Here is a 19,333-nt window from a genome sequence, read left to right on the forward strand (position 1 = left end):
ACATTATTGCCTTCCAGGCAGACAGTCAGAGTTTATTTCTGCAGTCATTGAAGCATGGATTTTCAGAAAAGTATTTTTCTCCTGCCTACACATTACAAGTAACCCAAGAGAAGTATAAAGTGGACTGGGTGGGAGCTCGGTGTCAGTACTGTAGCATTCAAGTGATTTGACATTCAGGAAAATTCCTACTGTTGGCAGCATTGTCCCACCTCAAAACAGAACACTAATACCCTTACAGCATATGCAAGCATAAACCCATGAAGAAGTACAGGTGAAAAGGCAGTTGGCACCTGAGAAGACAGTACCTACAAAACTCTTCTAATTCTATTGATTGATATATCATTGTTTTTATTGTAGTAATTGATTGTAAGCATTACATGTAGGTTTACTCGAAGTAGAAATGATCAAATGTTGTCTAAGAAATATATCAGGATGCCATTGTCTATACCAGCTGTGACCTACAGGGTCGTACACTTACACTATTCTGTCCATTCTAGCTGTGACCTACAGGTTCGTACACTTACACTATTCTGTCCATTCTAGCTGTGACCTAAAGGGTCTTACACTTACACTATTCTGTCTATTCCAGCTGTGACCTAATGGGTCATCTTGGCTGTCCATGGAGTCCACCCTGTCCAGCAGAGTTTTGTCCGATGTGTTACTCTGTAATGAGAAAAAGTAATGGATAAGACAGCTGTATTTTGTCAGTAATGAGTTCATTATAGACAGAGGGGCTTGGGTCATTTACTTCGAAATCAGATATTTTTGTGGGGTCCAAATTTTTGGGTTTTCTGAAAAAGCACCATTTCATTGGTACATGAATTTGTGGATTACGAGTACCCACTCATACAGAGGGTGGCTTTATGTCAATTTGTAATTAATTTGTGGACCTAGGAATTCGTGGATTGAAATTACCTACGAACTCAACAAAATCAAAAATTCCACGAACATTAGTGATTTAACAGTACCTGACAAAAAAATTGCTTGATATTTTTTGAATGGTTGGCTAAGCATTTAACATATTCGTGAAAGATTGTTGATAATAATTGATAGCACATTAAAGTTATTAAAGTAAAGTTATATATCCAATGTACTAACATTGTAGTTTTATTTGTCAGAAATAATTCACTCATAAATTTGATTTTATTCAAATAAAAATTATCATAAAAGAAATGTTACTTACATCTACTAAGGTTTTGTTACTATCATCTGACGTATTGGTATCTCTGAAAAATAAAAATAACAAAAACCTGTTATTATCACACATTTAAGGTTATGCAATCTCAATTTCATTTAACGAGAAGCCAATAGGCCTGAAAATATCTCACCAAGTTTTAACTTGTTTCTAGATAAGCAAATTAAACACATACAAGCTTAAAATGAGCTGTAGATGAAACAATTAACTTAATTTTACATTTTTAAATATACATTTTCTTTTCCTACCGGACATGAGAAATAAGGTATCAAACCAGTGGGGTTGGGGGTGGGGTTGGGGTTGGGGTTGGGGTCGGGTGGTCACTAAAGCTATAAATCCTCTGAATCCACAACTCTCCCCAGGACACAAGCACGTAAACTGGTCATGTGTCCGAAGCGTGGGGTGAGGTCTAGGAAATAACTGCTATATAAAGAAACCCAAAGAAACTGGCGTCATATGGGACATCCTGGTGTGCCATTCAACCCCAAACTGCTACCACTACTACTCCCCCCAGGACCATAATGTCTTCACTTATACTAAACTGAGTATTTTCAGGACTGTTTTGTATCACATACCTGTTGAATCTTGTTATAGTAATACAAGCAATTTTCAGACCATGAAATACGACGTTCTGTATTGCACATGTGCAATACCGAATGTTGTATTTACCTACTAGCCGGAACTACTTTTTATGGGAATCCCCTTGTCATGGCGAACTGAAAAGTTCCCTGTATTTGCAAAAAATATCAAAGTTTATAAAATCTTTGTATCGATCTCTACCAAATGCGGAAGGTATGTGATAAAAGCTAGACCACACTTGGGTTTTTATAACGAATCAGAAAGCACTCATTTATTGCACGGACGTATATATTCACTCGTGCGCGGCAGCGCACTTGTGTTCCGCACACTTGTGACTAAATTCGTCCGCGCAATAAAACTTGTGCTTTCTGATTCGTTATAAAAACACAAGCGTGTGGTCTTGCATATGTATCAAATAAAGGAAAACTCTGTAAATCAATTTTTCAGTGGTACATTCTTCCAGAGCAATCTTCTTTAGAATTACGTCTATCTATAACTTCCCAACCTCTGTACATAGGGGATCCACTACTTTCATTCATACAAAATGTCTCAGGAATGCTTCATACAAAAGGTAGTTACAAATTCTGTTCAGCCAATCTTAAGGGATGTGTTGTGTAGATTCAAGAACAGTACTTTACAGTATCATTCAGACTATCTGTGTATTTGTTATATTTTGGAATGTGGGATCAGGGTGTACTTACGTTGTTACACTGATTTTCACAGGTTCACTACTATTCGTTTCTGTAGCCTTGTCTACTTTTAACGGCTTGGTGTCTGTAAAAAAAATCCATGTAATTCATCAGTAATGTTCTTAATTTAGAAAATAATCAATTAGTCAACAGGTTTCTAAACAAATTTGTTTAATCACATCCAATATTTGTAACTGGAAAATTAAACTGTCACTGACAGTGATGATTATACTGTGAAATCAGATATTTTCATTTGGCCCAAATTTTGTGGTTTCCCCGACAACTCAAATGGAGAATTGCTTTATATAAAACTTGTAATTATTTTGTGCACCTATGAATTAATTGATGAAGATTACCCGTGAAATCAATGAATTAAAAAACCCATGAAAACTAGTGACTTAACAGTACACAGCTTACATATGTGTGAACTTACCTTGGATTCCTAATAATAATTATTTCACTTCTAAAAACTGATTCTATCCGCTCAATTGCACTGAGGTATGAGCCTCGTGATTGGTAAGAGTTTTTCACCCGACACCAATCAATTAGCTAACTATTTGACTTTGATTTTGTCACGACATATTCTAGGGGTGCAGAGAGTGTAAGTGAGCTCACCTCTTAAATTTCGAGGGTGTCACCAATTAAATGTGATTTAATGACTTAGTGTAAGCGAACAATGAAGATGTTACAAAAACATGATCACTTACCTGGATAATGGAACTGTTGGCCTTTTCTGTGAGGTGAGGGCCCTGGGGAGGGGGAGGCGATGTGCCCCGCGGGAGAGTTAATGTACGGGGCGGGGGAGGATGTTGTGCTGGAGTTACAGGACGAGCTGGAATCTGAATTGAGCACAGGTACAGAGCGGTTTGGTTTCAGGCCTGGGCCGTCCCCATGGTAGGTATCTAAGTATGGTTCTGTGTCTCTCCGTGTCTGGACAGGTGATCCTGTCATACGCAAAAATACTATACATAGAAACAAAGAGGCCCATGGGCCTTAATGGTCACCTGAGTCCTACAGTATTTATTTTTGTTGTTGAAATATGTACCAATTTGAGTAAAAAAGAGTTAAGTATAACGTTAACTTAAGTTTGTTAGGACAATGAGCTGATCATTCCTATGTTGAGTTTCAGTTAAATCAGCCTATTAGAACTTGTTTTTAAGTTTGAAATAGTTATTTTCAAAATAGCGGCCGTGGCAGCCATATTGGATTTCTGATTGACACGAAAAATAACAACACTTTGTCAGGACCATGAGTTGATCATTCCTACTAAGTTTCAGTTCAATCGGCCCAGCAGAACTTGACTTTAAGTTTGAAATAGTTTTTCAAAATGGCGGCCGTGGTGGCCATATTGGATTTCTGATCGACCCGAAAAGTAAAAACACTTGGTCAGGGAGATGTCAGTAACCTTCCCATGAAATATTAATGAAATCACTTTGACAGTATTTCAGCTTAAGTTGAAAAGGTAAAATGTTAACGGACGACGCACGCAGAGACGGATAGCAATAGGTCACTTGAGCTAAAGCTCAGGTGACCTTAAAACATATACTGTAGATATGACAGGTAATTCTGTCATTAAAACATTGTACAAATTCATATTCAATGACTTTCAAAGGTATTTTTAGAATCGCTACTTTCCCTGATTCAGGAAAAGCAGATGGCCAGATCAAAAGTCAGATTACTGGGCTGTTTTTTTTTTAAGAATATAAGACTTTTTGATAGTAAGTTATTATCATGCATCTATAATGATAAAAAGTAAATGTGCAAAAAACATCCACATATAATAGAATAGTTATTTTTTTTATTTTTTTTGTCTGGAAACCAGAGAGTTCTACATTAAATTTGATGATCTAAATTGAAAATTAAATAATCTGGAAGTCAGAAACACAACAAGGCAAAATTCAATTATAACATAACTTCCGTCAGTCCATGAATGTTGTTCTGTATTCTTCAATTGTCAGACTTGAATTGATCTCAGAGTTAATTATGTCTAACTGCTGTTTAATTCATTCTGACTTTATTTTTATAAGCTGAATTGGACAAGAACATAATTTTTATGCTTTCTTCAAATCTGGCCATTTACTTTTAACCAAAAGACATAAACAATAAAATACGTGTAATTGATATTTCCTAAATAATGCAAAAACTTTGGAACTAAACTAAAGTTATCATGAGAAAAATGGTGACAGGAATAAAGACTTACCCTCCCAAAAGCTGTCTGGGTAGTCACCCGCACAGTTCACACTGACTTTCCCCGCACAATCTCGATGACATTTAAATCTGGCAACAAATGGACTTGGTGAGCATATCAACAACCTATACCCTTCCTAAATACATCACCGAAAAGTATAGAAACAGTGTTATCTACCCTTCTTTGTTTAGTCAAATTTTAACGTGAACTCCCAAGTTCAATATTTCCTAAAATAAAGTGAAATGAATAGACTTGTTCTCAATACAAAAGCTGAATCATTCATATGAATATGTATCAATATATAGTAAATATGTCTAAACCACAAACATTAATATGAGTGTCTTTACATTAATATTTGTAGAAAGCAGCTGAAAACAAATTAACTTTCTAAAACAATTTTCTCTGTGATCCAACACATTCCAAAACCATTGTTTTGTCTTATTTTTGTCATGGCAGTCATGTGATTATCTGTGTTTTGTTATCTCCGTTCCCAGTCCATGGCGACATAAGAGATAGACAGATGAAGAGACTTTGAGTATAGCAGTATTACTGTGCATCATATGACAGTAATAATTACGTCAACCAAGCATCACAAGTGATATACAAATCCCCTTGCATTCACACATTGTGACATATGTAAGAGGAAATGAAGCCGCTAGAGCGATGAGGAGGTTTTTTCTAGAAATAGTAACAGTGACATTGACCTTCAACGTAGAAACCCGAAATGAGACCTTGTTCAAGGCATTGACATACCAAACCCTTGTATGAAGTTTCATGAAATTCCATTGAGGAGGAATGAAGTCGATAGAGCGATGACAAATAGTGTAACATAAATGTAGGTACAGTTTTCATACTGAAAGTAGAACCTATTACGAAATTTACCATTGACAGCTAACTAGACACAACTGGAATACAATATGCAAATGAAGTTTCAGGTGGTGTTTTTTTTAACAATCTTTCTTGAAACACATAGTCATTCTTAAACAAATAGTTCGTTTTCACAGTATTGCAGAAATATACATACGTATATGAAATAGAATGCTGTCAAATTAAACAAATGTTTATTCTTTAACTGTATACATTTTGTAAACAATTTTAGAACATTTTAATATTAAATCACATCTTAAAACATTGTATCTAACATCAGTTCAAGAACAATATGAATGAAAAGTAGCACAATGTACAAATATTGTCATTTCATTCAAAAATATTTCAGATGATTATTAATTCAATATGTGAATATAAATAATATTTTCATTGGTAATATATTAATAAAAGAACAGTAATTTATTAATCAGTATATATATAAATATATATAAAATCCACCTAATTTCATATACATAGTTGAATATATGAATGCTAACAGAAAACATGTCAACATAATTTACAAAACAAAATTATTGATTCCATAAAAAGATGCCCAGGAAAATCGACTGTTCACCTGGACATCTTTATTTTTAATTTAAATTTCTATAGAATATGGTACCTATATTAAAGAGAACAAGGAAAATATGTGGACAACATGTTATAAAGACTAACTGCCCATGATTATATTTGTATCATCATCCCTTCCGAGCAGGTGAGCTAAAAAGAAAATATATGTAAAAAAAAAGAATTTAAGACAAGAAATACGGGAACAATATCCACATTTTTACAACACCTAAAACACTGACAGGAGAGGTTGCAGAGGGGAGACAATGCCAGCGACATACTTACTTGCAATCCTTGCAAACTTTTCCATTTAAGTAGATGACTTTAGAACAAACGTCACAGTTACTTCCAAATATGGTAAAGGATTTTTTTTCAAATCTACAAAGAGAAGAAAGTCGGGAGGTGACAACAACAGGGCAACAACACAACATCAACAACCTCTTTACTTGTAGTACTCACAAACATTGGATTCATGGCTCGTTGGTTTTGGTTTTGTATTTTTACTGTTTATTTCAATTATGTTGATATTAATTAACCCTTTTACCACTGTAGACCATAATGGACTCATCCAGATCAATGCATGGTAGAGTCTACTAAAGTTTTAAGACAGAACATTTTGGAGGCGAATCCTTTCCTCAAACTATAATTTGAATGATCATTTTTGTGCAAATTTGAAGATCTATTGGTAGAATATTTATGTAAATTAATAAACACTTTCATAAAGATTTCATTGAAATGTAAAAAAAATATCTCAAATTCTTGTAAAATCATGGACAGATGTCATTTAATTGGGGCTGAATCATTGATCACAAGTTTTGGAATGTTTCCTGTAAATTTTTTCCGTGATATATTTCAGATTTGCTTGCGTGTTTAGAGCCATTTTCACCAAAAAGAGAAATACTTGTGAGGCACTACATGTAAAGACTTAAAAACAGAGCATTCTGGCTAACACTGATGACTTTTTGGCAATTTTTCATGGAACACATTATTAGATTCTGGAGACTACATCTAAATATGTTTAGGGGAAAAAAAGAATAAAGTTTCTATGAAGTTACAGAGTTAGCCAGATGTAAATTAAATGAAAAGATAAAAAATTCAAACTGAAAAACAGTAAAAAATCAACAGAAATTAAAAGATGTCAGCTGACACTAAATAAACTTCAAAAGAAACGTCAGTGGTAAAGTATTTTAAAAGTGTACAACGAAAATTCATTTGTCCTGGCACTTTCGATCTGAAGTCTGGAACAGCACATTTTCCCGATGATGCCCAACAATTTTACAAAGTTTCTAAATGTGAGCGTGATGAAAATACAGGTTTTTCTGATTATGTTTTCTTCATTTGATTAGAATAAAAAAGATTCCCTGTAAAAAGGCCATAATCATTTGTTTTTTCTATATTTCAATGAACACATTCACCCCTGGATTTAACAGTAGACTGTCCGATTCATGGTCTTGGAAGAGTCTAAATTTTGACTTTTGAGTTGCTGATTTTTTTTTATTATTTTTTTTATTACAATATACTTAAAAGAGTTTATGGAATTTTATGACTGCATTTTTAATCATAATTTTTCTGACAGATTGCAGCATGGTAACTTTAACCTTCATTGAAACAAAAACCACACATTAGAACTTGTTTAAGTAGATTTTTTATGTTCCCAAACGTTCATTTAGAGCCACATCAAGGGAAATTCACATCAAGGACAAGGAATGAAACAAATAAGAAAATAAAAAATTCCCTATCAAATCGAGTCGGACTAAAAAACATAGAGAATAGCTACGAAATCAAAGACATTAAACAAAGCCGACAAAAGGTGCAAACCGAAGCTTACAAGTGCATGATGGGACAAAATGTACAACATCGTTACAACCAACTAATCACATGATGATCTGTGTCACCAGGGCGAACCCTGGAGAGGGTTACCAAGGGAGACAACACAGATGCTACAATCTTACTTGCACTCTTTGCATTTGTATCCAAGAAACATCTGTTTGTGACAGTGGTCGCATGTTGTTATCTTAAAGGTGTTACAGAACCTAATGTTGAAAAGCAACAACATGTTAGATAATCACAAGCTATAATCTGTGGTAGAAACATCAAAGAATCCAAAATTCGGACAACTTAGGGCCTTAATTTGTCTGTTTATGTAGATCAAAAAGTGTGACTTCTTCTTTTACATCCTGAAGAGTAAAGCTTGACAGACCTCTAAATGGTAAAATATAAACAAAGAAAATGTTTGCCGAGGTTCAACAGAAAACAAAATCAGATCACAAGGTACGCCATCTTCATAAGGGTAGGCAGGGGATGTAGTGTGGCCACTTGCTTTTCAACAAGACAGCAGGGTTTGGACTCTCCGGTCAAACGTGAAAAAGTATCGGGTCACCTGCCTGACTACTTGGGTTTTCTCAAAGTATTCCCCCTGTGTACTTCCATACACGCAAACAAAAGTGATTAATGTAAGTAAATTAAAGTTGTATAAAAACTGTTCTACTATAAGCTATATTTCATACAGAAACAACTTCAATCCAACTGGAAAAAGAGGCCCAATGGGCCTGCATCACTCACCTGGTATTATTCTCACACTTGTAATCTTAAAAGTGGACTAAAATACAGCTACAGGCAGAATATCAGTGTTTGATTCATAAGAACCTATTAAAAGATTTAAACATATGATGCCTGTGACCTTAAATGTCAAACAGGGACATTAGGTTGAAAGTAGGTCAAGGTCATTCATTTGAACAAACTTGGTAGTCCTTCATCCCAGCATGCTACAGGCCCAATTTTAGTACCCTGGGCCTTTTGGTTATTGAGAAGAAGTCGTTTGAAGATTTTACGACATTTGACCCCTGTGATCTTGAAAGTTGGTCAAGGTCATTCATTTGAACTAACTGTGTAGCCCTTCATCTCAGCATGCTACATGCCCAATATCAGTACCCTGGGCCTTTTGGTTATTGAGAAGTCGTTTGAAGATTTTAATACATCTGACCCCAGTTACCTTGATAGTGGGTCAAGGTCATTCATTTGAACAAACTTGGTAGCCCTTCATCTCAGCATGCGGCAGGCCAAATATCAGTTCCCTGGGCCTTTTGGTTATTAAGAAGTCGTTTGAAGATTTTACGACATTTGACCCCTGTGATCTTGAAAGTCGGTCAACCTCATTCATTTGAACTAACTGTGTAGACCTTCATCTCAGCATGCTGCAGGCCCAATATCAGTACCCTGGGCCTTTTGGTTATTAAGAAGTTGTTTGAAAAGTTTAAGATATTTGACCCATGTGACCTTGAAAGTGGGTCAAGGTCATTCATTTGAACAAAGTTGGTAGCCCTTCATCCCAGCCAGCTACAGGCCAAATATCAGTACCCTTGGCCTTTTGGTTATTCAGAATAAGTTGTTTAAAGTAAAATGTTGACGCCGGACGGACGGCAACGGACGCCGCACCATGCCATAGGCTCACTTGGCCCTTTGCATTTGGAACATGTTGATGAAACCGACCTAATTCTGGTCCAGAAAGATAAAGCTAATACTACCAGTGAAGAACCTGGAAAGGTTGGTGAAAGATTGATAAGCTTAGCTCTTGCCTTGATTGATGCAAAAAGAGCTATGGAGTATAACAAAAGAAACAGAGCTATACATGTATATCAAGTCTACACAACGTGAGTGGTCATTATCTCATACAGAACCGATGTACAGTAAAGGCGAACACTTAATACCACTTTCACTATGAGGCGGACAAAAATTAAATGTTTCACATAACACCTACATACCAACTTCATTAAAAAAACATGATAAATATGCCCCAGCTTGGCTTTGATGGCAATGGAGCTGACTGCAAAATCTAACTCAAGGAATAGAGCTTAACACAAAGCCCAACAAAAGTCAATAAAGCAGAATATATAGGTCACAGTGACCTACATTTGATATAATCTTTTAGTTCTTTAAGTAATAATTTTGCATTACAAATGACCAAAGGGCTATATGTATGATATAAATATGAATCTGGGCAGGATTCCCAACTTGGGTTCATAACACTGCCCTTGCCAGGATAAATAATTACGTTAGGTTTGCATAACGTAGATAAAAATAGCAAGAAAGTTATGGGCTGGACCAAGCCAGCCAGCCAGCCAGCCAGCCAGATGCTAAATAACAACAGTCATGCTTGGTCCAAGCCTTTCGGGCCCCCGCCTTTCATAAAGGATTGTGTGTGTGGACCGCATCCTTATGTCACATCCATATTTGAAACTGGAAGTTCGCACACAAACAGGAAGTTTTCCTCAATTTTACTGTATCTTATAGTCTAAAATTATCTTACTCTTAATTAAGAAACAAAATTTAAAATTTCTTGTCTTTGAATATAAAAACTTTTAATCTAAATACATGTAGTTTTGGTTTTGAACTATCTTAAACAAACAAGTGTAGGGTTTTGTCTGATGGTTTAAATAAATATTGTCAGGAGGGAAATGCAAGTAGTAGGTACCTGAAACAAAGCGATACCTACCTGTGGTTACCATGGAGCTGATGTTGTTTAGGTGACTTGGGCACGGCTAGCGTATCTGCAAGTAAAAGGGGCCAACACTTCAACATCACTCAGCTATGTACTTACTTGAGTCAATCCGAATCTTAACAGGTTGTTCCATACAAATCCTAATGGCCAAAACAAGTACATTTAAGGCCCAAACAAGTACACTGAAGCATCATACAACATACAAATAAGGTTAACATTGTATTTCGGCAAATATTGTCCAAATTTCTTGATATTTAAAATGTTTTTCTTTCATTTACAAGCAATGTTCAACAATATTTAATTTCAATCAAAATTCCTCCCTCTGTCTTCTTTTCGGTTTCTCATTTTGTGATTTTTGCAATGAATTAAAGTTTTTTTTATATAATTCTGTCCGAAAAAACACACATTGTGATATGCTGTTATATTGTAAAGTTAAGATTTCATGACGAAATCTGATACATGCCTTGTCAAATTACTGTAAATCATGAATAGACATTTTTGCAATTGTGTTTAAATAAAGCAGCATGTTCTTGTGATATGAATACAAAATCAACAAAAACATCATACATACGACGGTATATTTATTACATGTTAAAATATGATAAATAAATCGCAGGACATTTGAATTCAAGATCCCGTCCTTCTATGAATCACCCCTGAAAAATTCATCATGTGTCTTCAGGGGTGAGTAATTAAAGGTCTATAGTCCAACAGAAGTTGCAGGTTTCCATTTCTCGTAAACAACACAGCACCTTCAAATGATGTACCTAAACTTATGTCCATAACAAACAAAGAAAGACAAACATATTAGGTGATTACTATACATACCCGTGACTTGTTCAGAGCAGGAGCAAATATAAACTGCTAATCGGCTACATTTTGCAAAATACTTCCTCTTTTACTAAATGACAAAGACAGTTTATCACAAAAGATGTTTCTGTTATTTTTTCATTGATATTAATTCTCAATACTCACAAATGATTGAATTTAAACACAATCGCAAAAAATATCTATGTCATGAAAATATTTACAGTAATAATAACTAGCTGATCCATGACATTGCAGGAAAAACACACCATCCCCATGCCTAACTAAATCCATACAAACATTCCTACTTCTGCAATCAGGAGAAGACACATTTAAATATACAATCAGCCAATACAACATACAACCNCAACATGTCCCTCCCCATACAATAAACAACATGTCCCTCCCCATACAATAAACAACATGTCCCTCCTCATACAATACATAAAATGTCCCTCCTCATACAATAAACAACATGTCCCTTCCCATACAATAAACAACATGTCCCTCCTCATACAATACATAACATGTCCCTCCCCATACAATACATAACATGTCCCTCCTCATACAATACATAACATGTCCCTCCCCATACAATACATAACATGTCCCTCCTCATACAATACATAACATGTCCCTCCCCATACAATACATAACATGTCCCTCCTCATACAATACATAACATGTCCCTCCCCATACAATACATAACATGTCCCTCCTCATACAATACATAACATGTCCCTCCCCATACAATACATAACATGTCCCTCCCTATACAATACATAACATGTCCCTCCCCATACAATACATAACATGTCCCTCCCCATACAATACATAACATGTCCCTCCCCATACAATAAACAACCTGTCCCTCCCCATACAACACATAACATGTCCCTCCCCATACAACATACAACTGGCCCCTCCCCATACAACATACAACATGTCCCTCTCCATACAATACATAACATGTCCCTCCCCATACAACACACAACCTGTCCCTCCCCATACAACACACAACCTGTCCCTCCCCATACAATTCATAACATGTCCCTCCCCATACAACACACAACCTGTCCCTCCCCATACAACATGTCCCTCCCCATACAACATACAACCAGTCCCTCCCCATACAACATACAACCTGTCCCTCCCATACAACAAACAACCTGTCCTTCCCCATACAATAAACAACATGTCCCTCCCCATACAATACATAACATGTCCCTCCCCATACAACACATAACACGTCCCTCCCCATACAACACACAACCTGTGCCTCCCCATACAACACACAACCTGTGCCTCCCCATACAATACAAAACATGTCCCTCCCCATACAACACATAACACGTCCCTCCCCATACAACACACAACCTTTCCCTCCCCATACAACACACAACCTGCCCCCCCCCATACAATAACCAACACGTCCCTCCCCATACAATACATAACATGTCCCTCCCAATCCAACACACAACCTGTCCCTCCCCATATAACACACAACCTTTCCCTCCCCATACAACACACAACCTGCCCCTCCCCATACAACACACAACCTGCCCCTCCCCATACACCACACAACCTGTCCCTCCCCATACAATTCATAACATGTCCCTCCCCATACAACACATAACACGTCCCTCCCCATACAACACACAACCCGACCCTCCCCATACAACACACAACATATCCCTCCCCATACAACACACAACATGTCCCTCACCATACAATACATAACATGTCCCTCCCCATATAACACACACCCTGTCCCTCCCCATACAACACACAACCTGTGCCTCCCCATACAACACACAACCTGTGCCTCCCCATACAATACATAACATGTCCCTCCTCATACAATACATAACATGTCCCTCCCCATATAACAGACAACCTGTCCCTCCCCATACAACACACACCCTGTCCCTCCCCATACAATAAACAACATGTCCCTCCCCATACAATACATAACATGCCCCTCCCCATACAACACACAACCTGTGCCTCCCCATACAACACACAACCTGTGCCTCCCCATACAACACACAACCTGTGCCTCCCCATACAATACATAACATGTCCTTCCCCATATAACACACAACATGTCCCTCACCATACAATACATAACATGTCCCTCCCAATACAACACACAACCTGTCCCTCCCCATATAACACACATGTCCCTCCCCATACAACACACAAACTGTCCCTCCCCATACAACACACAACATGTCCCTCACCATACAATACATAACATGTCCCTCCCCATATAACACACAACCTTTCCCTCCCCATACAACACACAACCTTTCCCTCCCCATACAACACACAACCTTTCCCTCCCCATACAACACACAACCTGCCCCCCCCCATACAATAACCAACACGTCCCTCCCCATACAATACATAACATGCCCCTCCCCATACAACACACAACCTGCCCCTCCCCATACAACACACAACCTGGCCCTCCCCATACAACACACAACGTGTCCCTCCCCATATAACACACAACCTTTCCCTCCCCATACAACACACAACCTGCCCCCCCCCATACAATAACCAACACGTCCCTCCCCATACAATACATAACATGCCCCTCCCCATACAACACACAACCTGCCCCTCCACATACAACACACAACCTGTCCCTCCCCTTACAACATGTCCCTCCCCATACAACAAACAACCTGTCCCTCCCCATACAACACACATGTCCCTCCCCATACAACAATAAACACAAACCAAACAAATAGTAAAATCCCATATAAAGTGAACAAAAAATAAAACTTATAATAGCAACAAAACGACTATTGCACCAGACTAGAAAGGGAGGTAATGCACCATTGTCTATTCCAAAAGAAGTCAACTTGGTTGGTTTGATTCTTTGGCTATTATACTGGACAAGGGGATACATTGTTTACCACTCCTTCTGATAGACTCCAGCAGGCAGTCCAATTCACTGTTACAGGGATGTTTGGTTTAAGGTTGGCACACAAGCCACTACACAAGAAATTGTATCTGTGTATACTATATAAATTGTGTTTATGCAATTTAACATCTCACGTCCACCATTTCTATTTTCTATTTTTCTTTTCAGTTTTACATCTTTATTTGTCTTTTTCTTATTATTTGAAACTAGAATAATATGTTTTAAATTGTTGTCTTGTTATTTCCCTTCAATGCTGAAACCAATGTAAAAGTTTAAGATGATTCAAGTTTTAAGGCTGAAACCAATGTAAAAAGGTTAAGACTATTCAAGTTTTAAGCCTGAAACCAACGTAAAAGTTTAAAACTTTTCAAGTTTTAAGCCTGAAACCAATGTAAAAGTTTAAGACTATTCAAGTTTTAAGCCTGAAACCACTGTAAAAGGTTAAGACTATTCAAGTTTTAAGGCTGAAACCAATGTAAAAGTTTAAGATGATTCAAGTTTTAAGCCTGAAACCAACGTAAAAGTTTAAAACTTTTCAAGTTTTAAGCCTGAAACCAATGAAAAAGTTTAAGACTATTCAAGTTTTAAGCCTGAAACCAATGATGGCATAACCCGAGGTATCTATATACAAAAAATAAAACTTATCGGTGATAGCCACCAGTAAGTCCGAATTGGCACCGATTCTTTATTCAAAGTGTTATTAATTCTGAAGATTAGTTGAAAATTGAAACTGAATTTAATATCAAAACTCATAACACTACCAGTAAGTATTCTATCTAAATTAAAATACTATGAAATGTGATATATATTTCGTGTTGTTTTATCTGAAGTGCTCATAAATTTCGATAATGACAAGAATATCCACACTAAGACAATAATTAATGCAAGTGCAGTCCAGTGGTAAAAGCGTGTGCTTTTTTAAACTATGCATGTGCATTGCATGACTGACTTAAATCGAGTTAAGAGAATACAAAAACTCAGAACAGGTCTACCAACTTGAAATTTTCAACAAAAGATTCATTGTGTTGACAGCTGTGCAGTTTGATATAAATGGCATGCAAATATCTTCATCAATTAATTCACTAAGTTCTAACTCACTGTACACCAGTCTTTGATTTGGTAAGGTTCAAATGTGACTTTAGGGGGAATGGGTTAAACAGGCTTTCCAAGCTCTCGGACTACAGTTTTNACTCATTCACCCCTACATATTTAAACTGGACTTGACCAGTCTTTGAGTTGGTATGGTTCAAATGTGACTTTAGGGGAATGGGTTAAACAGGCTTTCCAACCTCTCGGACTACAGTTTCGACACAAATTGATTATTTCCATGAAATGTCATTTTGAAATATGGTTATTAAGGACTGAATATATTAAGCGCTAAAATAGTTTCTCGGTTTAACTCTTTCATAACTCCTTACCTCCTTAATTTCTGATTCTATTTTGTGTAAAATGTTCAATTCAATTATTCATGCTTTTTCTCAAATTATTATTATTGTAGTAATATGTTACTTTTGTTTTATTAAATCAAAATGCAAAATTTGTGAAATGTATTAGCTCTTTTTTAACTGACATACTTTTTAGCATGACTACCAGGAAGGATTGTTTGTGTTTTACGTCCTATTAACAGCTATGGTCATTTAAGGACGTGCCAGGTTTTGGTGGTGAAGGAAAGCCCGAGTTCCCGGAGAGAAACCATCGACCTACAGCCAGTACCTGGCAGCTGCTCCACATTGGCCTAGAACCCGTGACCCAGTGGTGGAGGTCAATAATGGTCAAGACGGTCAGACGCCTTAACCACTCGGCCAACGCAGCCCTATAGAAGGATGCACAATCATACTGGTGCCGATTAGTTCTCCGAGAACAAGAGATCCGGCTTTATTAACACTATATATCGCTATATTGGCACTGAGACTGAAGGTTTATATGATAAGGTATTATTTTTACATTTCAAATTCTGTAAACATTACCAAAAGGAATCATAGGACTATGAATGCGATAGGATCATTATGCCTAGACATAATAAGATACCATCGAAAGAAGCAAGCATATATCTGTAGTTATACTGTTCCAGTATTTATGCACTGATGATACAGAAACTTTAAAACTGTACTACAAAGATTAGGGAGTACATACTTTTATATGCTTATATCACTTATAATTATAAATCTGGAATGGAAAAAAAATGTGTACCGGTATTAAACAGCACTTTTAAAAGTTTGTGCCTGTATGAACATTATTCAGTTGCATACAAGCATAAACATTTGAAAAGAAAATGTGATTCAATCCCTATATGTTTATTGTAGCTGAGAGAGGTATACATTTTGTTATATGGGGTTTTAGTTTATAGATAGGAAACATCCATACTGGCTGGAAGAGTTGAGGAGAGTTCAGGCATGAAAAGTAAATTACTAACACTATCAACCAAACACAAGATTCAAAATGAGGTGTGTCCATGTATCTAGAAAACCACCACTACAACATACCACTTATGTCATCCACTGGAAAATCTCACTAGATTCAGAATAGATATTCACTTTTTTAAAACCTTTGTTTTCTGAGTTGTCAGAATTTGGAATTTCAGCAATCAGCCATCAACAATGAAATTTGCAATCAAAATTTATTCAATCAAATTCCATTAAAATTGTCTATCAAAAACATGAAATTTTGCAATAATTTCAATCTACTTCAAACATAAATTAATAGATTTTATATTGAAACAGTTGTCTTGAAAATTTATTAAAACTAGGTTAAATTAAAAATTCTTAAGCAAAACATACCATATGAAAATGGCAACAGAACCCATGTAGGAATTTCCCAGTGTATGACATGTGGTCTGTCCACAGCAGAAGGAGTGGAAACGTGAGGAACGGGCATGCAGGGGAGATAACTCTACTATACCACAAACACAACACCGAGAGTTGACCCTGACTTACTTTTGGAATAGTCAATAGCCTTGAGTCGTGATGGATGTATGGGAGAGTTAGGAATGGGGGAGGTGTGACCCGAGGGACCGCGACTGCCCCCACCCGTTTCTGAGCCTTCGTTGGAAGGCCGACGTATCTTCAGCATATCGTTTCCAATAATTAGATTGGTAGGTTTCTTCTTACTGTACCTGTGGAAGAAAATAAAATACTATTAAATTTGCTGGGTTTACAATGTACAACACTGTTAAGGAGTCAACTGTTTTTCCTATCCTTCTTTTGTTGAATATATTTTTTACATCATAATGGGGTTTGGCAATATATTGAGAAAGGTTTATTAATGAAATCAGTAAAGCAAAAACAGTTCTTGATATGTAAACTCATGTTCCATTCCCCCCCCCCCCAATTAAAATAACAAATTTTGAAGCTGTTACTTTAATGCCTATTTTCATTCAAATATAGCATGTCATATTTGTCCAATACCTGAAAGGCTGGAAAAGCTACCACAAGCTTCATGTACAGACATGACACATTTCTATGCGAACACTTACTTAGGTCCATCGATATCTGTGACCCTGTTGGCCAGCTGAGACTCATGGGAACGACTCTTTGTGAGAGGATAGTCCGGAATGAGGATGTGTCGACGATTTGTGGGCGGGGTTCCTGTCATCCGTGAGTTGCCTCCAGATCTGCCAGTCAGTGGAGGCGTAGGAGGAGGTGTATACCTACAGAAGAAAGGGAGGAAACTCTAAATCTTTTTCCTGAATATAGATGGAAATTTTACATTATTTTTGATAAAAAAAGAGTGAACGAATAACCCAAAGTCAAGGGCAAAAAACTCCAGCAGAAATTGTTAAACTGAAATGTCTGTCCTGATCCTGTTTTTCACTTACGCCAAGTTATAATTAAACGAACTAATGGTAGCTCTTACATGGTACCTGGGACAGACAATGGAAGTGTCAAAGGTCAAAAGTCAAGAAAGAATTTGTGGATTGCAATATATTTTCAAGGAACATAACTCTATTTCCATGTTTTCTCACTACACCAAAATACAATAAAATCTAACAAACAGAATAGAAGGAAGTGTGCTTATAAGGTTTTGGAGACAAAAAATTCAATAGTCTAAAGGGACATAAATCCAATAGAAATAATTTAATCCCAGTTTCCATACTTCAAACACATCTACATAACTTTTACTATGCAAAGTTACAACACATTGGGGAAGGAGTTGGACTAACAAACGTTTCCAGAGCAAAATTTTAAAGTGTCAAGGGCCATAACTGCAGAAAATCTTGTCGTTAAATAACTTTCTGCCTTCATGAAAATCTTCATAATTATCATGAACATTAGCTATACCGCAACACAACAAAATCTAACAAATGGTGTTGGGAGTTTTAGACAGATAGACATTGCGATTTATAACTTTCAAGAACTTTTTTGCAGGGGATATAATGAGTGTTTGAGAGAGAACTGTCACTCACCTGGTTCTGTCTGTGTGGGTGGTGGGGACCGGTGATGGGGGAGTACTCTGTGGGGACGAGGGGATGGGTACGGGCTGGATATTTTCCGGGGGTAGGGAGGATATGGAGGGCCGCCCGGAGTGGTAGCCTGGTGAACTGCCACTGTATGGACTACTGGAAGCCTGCGTATAGTTTGTCCAGCTCAGGTCTTTATCACTGTCCCCTCCGGTGTCTCCAACCAACAGGTGCTCTGGAATGTTATGTTAAGTGTCAACAAATGATGCCAATAAAATGTGACTTTCAAAACTTGTTATCAAAGAAATTTATCAAAAAAATGTGCACAATTTCCATTATGGCAGTTGTGATTATGACATATTTAACTAAAACAAACCCTGCCAAAATAACATATTTCTGACAGGACTAAATCTATATCTCCGATAGAATAGTCTCATCGATGCCTGTTCTTTGAAAGCTATTATCAACAGACGGACACTATTAATACAGGCCACCAGCATGTCTGATGCGCGGCTTTAACAAGTGTCAGCTGGTTGTGAGAAGCAGGTTTGTATAAAAATTGCACATTCTAGATCTGATATCAGCAGGGTTAGAGTTGATGTACTGTAATACAAA

The 19,333-nt window shown here is 36.9% G+C and overlaps 1 protein-coding gene across 3 annotated transcripts in view; it reads right to left on the minus strand.

Annotated features, from left to right (window-relative positions):
• Positions 1-19,333, minus strand: part of LOC110457705 (kinase suppressor of Ras 2-like) — a 48,062-nt gene that overhangs the window by 17,953 nt on the left and 10,776 nt on the right. For 2 of the 3 annotated variants that reach the window (XM_021509074.1, XM_021509073.1), the window contains exons 4-13: positions 18,725-18,953; positions 17,795-17,968; positions 17,256-17,434; positions 10,575-10,629; positions 6,368-6,460; positions 4,664-4,740; positions 3,171-3,407; positions 2,476-2,548; positions 1,184-1,226; positions 571-663 (exon numbers count right to left, since the gene is read on the minus strand). In XM_021509074.1, the coding sequence (XP_021364749.1) occupies positions 571-663; positions 1,184-1,226; positions 2,476-2,548; positions 3,171-3,407; positions 4,664-4,740; positions 6,368-6,460; positions 10,575-10,629; positions 17,256-17,434; positions 17,795-17,968; positions 18,725-18,953 (1,253 nt within the window). The remainder of the gene's footprint in view (positions 1-570; positions 664-1,183; positions 1,227-2,475; positions 2,549-3,170; positions 3,408-4,663; positions 4,741-6,367; positions 6,461-10,574; positions 10,630-17,255; positions 17,435-17,794; positions 17,969-18,724; positions 18,954-19,333) is intronic. The other variant, XM_021509075.1, reaches the window with a different exon arrangement.

The sequence above is a fragment of the Mizuhopecten yessoensis genome, unplaced genomic scaffold (assembly GCF_002113885.1).
Source record: "Mizuhopecten yessoensis strain PY_sf001 unplaced genomic scaffold, ASM211388v2 scaffold9301, whole genome shotgun sequence".
NCBI lineage: Eukaryota > Metazoa > Mollusca > Bivalvia > Pectinida > Pectinidae > Mizuhopecten > Mizuhopecten yessoensis.